Source organism: Chinchilla lanigera, unplaced genomic scaffold (assembly GCF_000276665.1).
Source record: "Chinchilla lanigera isolate Chin_1 unplaced genomic scaffold, ChiLan1.0 scaffold00013, whole genome shotgun sequence".
Lineage (NCBI taxonomy): Eukaryota > Metazoa > Chordata > Mammalia > Rodentia > Chinchillidae > Chinchilla > Chinchilla lanigera.
The window spans coordinates 21,323,128-21,326,746 of NW_004955414.1; the positions used below are offsets into that span (position 1 = coordinate 21,323,128).

At 38.8% G+C, this 3,619-nt stretch overlaps 1 protein-coding gene across 1 annotated transcript in view; it reads left to right on the forward strand.

Moving 5' to 3' along the window:
- The window catches only part of LOC102004375 (olfactory receptor 51Q1-like), an 8,748-nt gene extending 5,762 nt beyond the window's left edge, over positions 1 to 2,986 (forward strand). The window contains exon 2 of the mRNA XM_005380083.2: positions 2,026 to 2,986. Coding sequence (XP_005380140.2) covers positions 2,026 to 2,986 — 961 coding nt within the window. The remainder of the gene's footprint in view (positions 1 to 2,025) is intronic.
- The last annotated feature ends 633 nt before the right edge of the window (positions 2,987 to 3,619 follow it).

The following is a 3,619-nucleotide window of genomic DNA, read 5'->3' on the forward strand; positions in this document are numbered from 1 at the left end:
TTTTTTTGGTTTTTCTCCGGTACCGGGAACCGAACTCACGACCTTGCGCTTGCCAGGCAGGCGCTTTTGCCGCTGAGCTAAATCCCCAGCCCTCTCGCAGATTTTATACACCTTTGCTATGTGCTATGGTCTCTTTTTGATTTATACTGAAATCCCGAGAGAACAGTACAGTTTTCACTGTTTAATATTTCATTGATAATTTTCGCTAGCCTCTGTAATTTGTCTACCATTTTGGCTTTTTCATTACAGTTCATTTCTAAATGTTGGTCCACATTTCTTTTCCCTCATCAGAGTTTCTAGGTTTGAAATTATATTGACTGAATGAAATAATTTCTGAATGCATATTTTAATCCTTTTGTGTTTTTCTAACTCAGCACATCCATTTTATTTTTATTTTATTCTTCCCATTGATTCCAATTTTACATTTTTTTGTTCCTTAAACATTGCTGATTTAAATGATTTTCCCATGGATTCACAGTTCAGCATTTGCAGACTCATTCATGGCTCACGGCTGAACACTGTGGATCTTAGGAACTCATTAAGTATTATTTATTTCCTCTTAAGGACATAAAGAGTTTCCATTCTCAGAATACTATAAAAATGAATAATTTGTTTAGTCATTATATATTCTTTTAACTAAAGCATAAAAATCTGGCTGGGAGGGGTGACACATGCCTGTATTCCCAGCTACTTCAGAGAGGAGACAAGAGAATGACAAGTTCAAGGTCAGCTTGGGCAACTTAGCTAGAACTTGTCTCAAAAATACAGTATTAAAAAGGTAAAAATGTAGCTCAGGGTTAGAGTGCTTACCTATGTTAGCCTGAGACCATGGATCTATTCTGAATATAACAAAAATGAAACAAAACAAAGCAAAGCAAAGCAAATAAAGGCTGCATTCAGGCCCTAGGGAGCAGTATAGCTCCTTTTATGAGAATATATAATCTACAAAAAGTCCCCACTTTTTCCCATTAATCCACCCTTAAGCCACTGTAACTTGAATTCTCTTCCTATTACTCTACTAAGGTGTCTTTCCAAGGTTTATGGTGGCATTCATGTTCCTAAAATGAACATACGCTTTTTAGTATTCACGTTACTGATTATTGGAGCAGTCCTAAATCTTGACAGACCCTGCTTTAACTGCTTGGTCTCTGAATTTTATTTTTCTTGTTTTCCTCCCTTCTCTCCGATGGTCCTTTATAGTCTCCTTTGCTTTTTTCTTTAACATATGTCTAAAATTCATTTCACTTTTTTTATCATGCTGCCTGACACCTCTTTCTTTCCTCACTCTTAATTCTTGCTTATTATTATATTAATGCCTCAGTTTTGAGTTACCTAAAATATGCCAAAGATTCCTATCACTCCAAAAGTCTTCCTTCTGTCCTAACAGCCTTCTAAGCAGTTGCTTGTAATTGTTCTGAGCTTATATGATGATGAAACGAACATGCACAAACCAAACCTGGTTTGTCCTCTTACCTTAGTGTTCCATCTAAAAATAATTGTCACTATAACTCACAGTTGCTTAAGCAAGAAACCTGGCCATCACTGTGATATTTCTCCGTCTCCATACTCCTGTCTTTCAAGCAAATAATATGAAATAGCATAATCTTATTTATTACTTATGATACCCAGTAGAAAATGAATTAAGTTTTTAGACTTGATTATCTGCAAGTTATTTGAAGTATTAATTCGATCACTTTCAGTTAGTAAATACAAACATGTAGGCATGTTGGTGTACATATAAGAGTTTTTAGGGTATATATTGCTAGAGGTTTGCAAGAAGCATAAAGCTAATTTTTTGTATGTAGCACAGGATATGAAAGTTTGAAAAACATGAGCTTTTATTAAGTGGAAATTTATGAAAGAGGAACCCACAGTTGTTGGGCTACCTACTAGTGAATTGCCTGGTAGTGTTAGAAAAACAATACCAAATATATGCTTGTTGTGTCCTGGATTACATAGATAGATAACGAGTCTGTGGCAGTAGCGTGCTGGTGAGAATGTTAATGTGGAGCACACACATTGGAGTTTTTCTTCAAGTATGTCTACTAACATCACGCAAGATCCATTCTACTTCATCCTCGTGGGCATCCCAGGATTTGAGGGCTACCACATCTGGATTTCCATCCCATTCTGCTGCTTCTACATCATCTCTGTCATAGGTAACACCTCCATCCTCACTGTCATACACACAGAGCCATCTCTCCGCCAGCCTATGTACCTATTTCTCTCCATGCTGGCCCTGACTGACCTGGGTCTCACCCTCACCACTCTTCCCACCATCATGGGGCTCTTCTGGTTTAACGTTCACAAAATCAGCTTTGAGGCCTGCTTTGCCCAATTATTCTTCCTCCATGGATTCTCCTTTATGGAGTCTTCTGTCCTGCTGGCTATGTCCTTTGACCGTTATGTGGCCATCTGCCGTCCCCTCCACTACGCTTCCATCCTCACCAACGAAGTCATTGGTAGAATTGGGTTCACCATCATTTGCCGCTGTACCCTGGCTGTGCTTCCCTCCCTCTTCCTACTCAAGCGCCTGCCTTTCTGCGCCTCCCACCTTCTCTCTCACTCCTACTGCCTCCACCAGGATTTGATTCACCTGGTCTGCGCTGACACCCGGGTCAACAATTGGTATGGATTTGCTCTAGTCCTGCTCATCATTGTAATGGACCCTCTGCTTATTGTGCTATCCTATGCAATGCTTCTGAGAAGTGTCCTAGGGGTATCCTCCAGGGCTGAGAGACTTCGTGCTCTCAACAACTGCTTGTCCCACATTCTGGCTGTTCTGGTGCTTTATGTCCCCATGGTTGGTGTATCTATGACTCACCGCTTTGCCAAGCATAACTCCCCACTGGTCCATGTTATCATGGCCAATGTGTACCTGCTGGCACCTCCTGTGATTAATCCCATTATTTATAGTGTCAAGACCAAGCAGATCCGCCGGGGGATCATCCATCTCCTTTGCCCCCACACTATGCATGCAAGGTGAGGGAATGAATTTATTAAATTACTTATGAAAAGGAGTCATAGAGTTGATGGCAGAGTATAATCAGAATAGGGAAGTGAAGACTGTAAAATAAGTCTCCATATTTTTATAAATGTAGCATGACATTTTTCTGACTCTTACACGAGTATTTTGGCTTATTGGGAGCTTGTAATGATGATAGGGTCTTTTGTTTTAAAAAAAAAAAACTCAAGAAAATAGAAAAGAATGTGGTGCAAATGATATTTTTCTGTCAGTTAATAAAACTGGATTGAAAAGAGCCCAAAAATAATTCTGGGAAAAGAAACTTTGGGATTCTGCCAAAATTAGCAAAGAGAAAGACAAGATACCCCAAGTAATTTCTTGATTAAAGATATAAATCAATTCAAACAAAAAAAAAGACATAAATCAATTGAAAATTGTGGTCACAGATAATGAAATTTACATAGTCAAAATTTGACTGATAATCAGGTGAAGACCTAATCAAGAATTCTACCCTGTTCTTTGCTCTTCTAGCTTTTGTCTCATTCCCACAGATAAATTGTTATTTCTACCATGGTCGCTTCATTCTCTTACACTGTTGTGGTGCACACATAACAATTAGAATTTGCCAAAACCCGTAAAACTTTATGGTGGTAC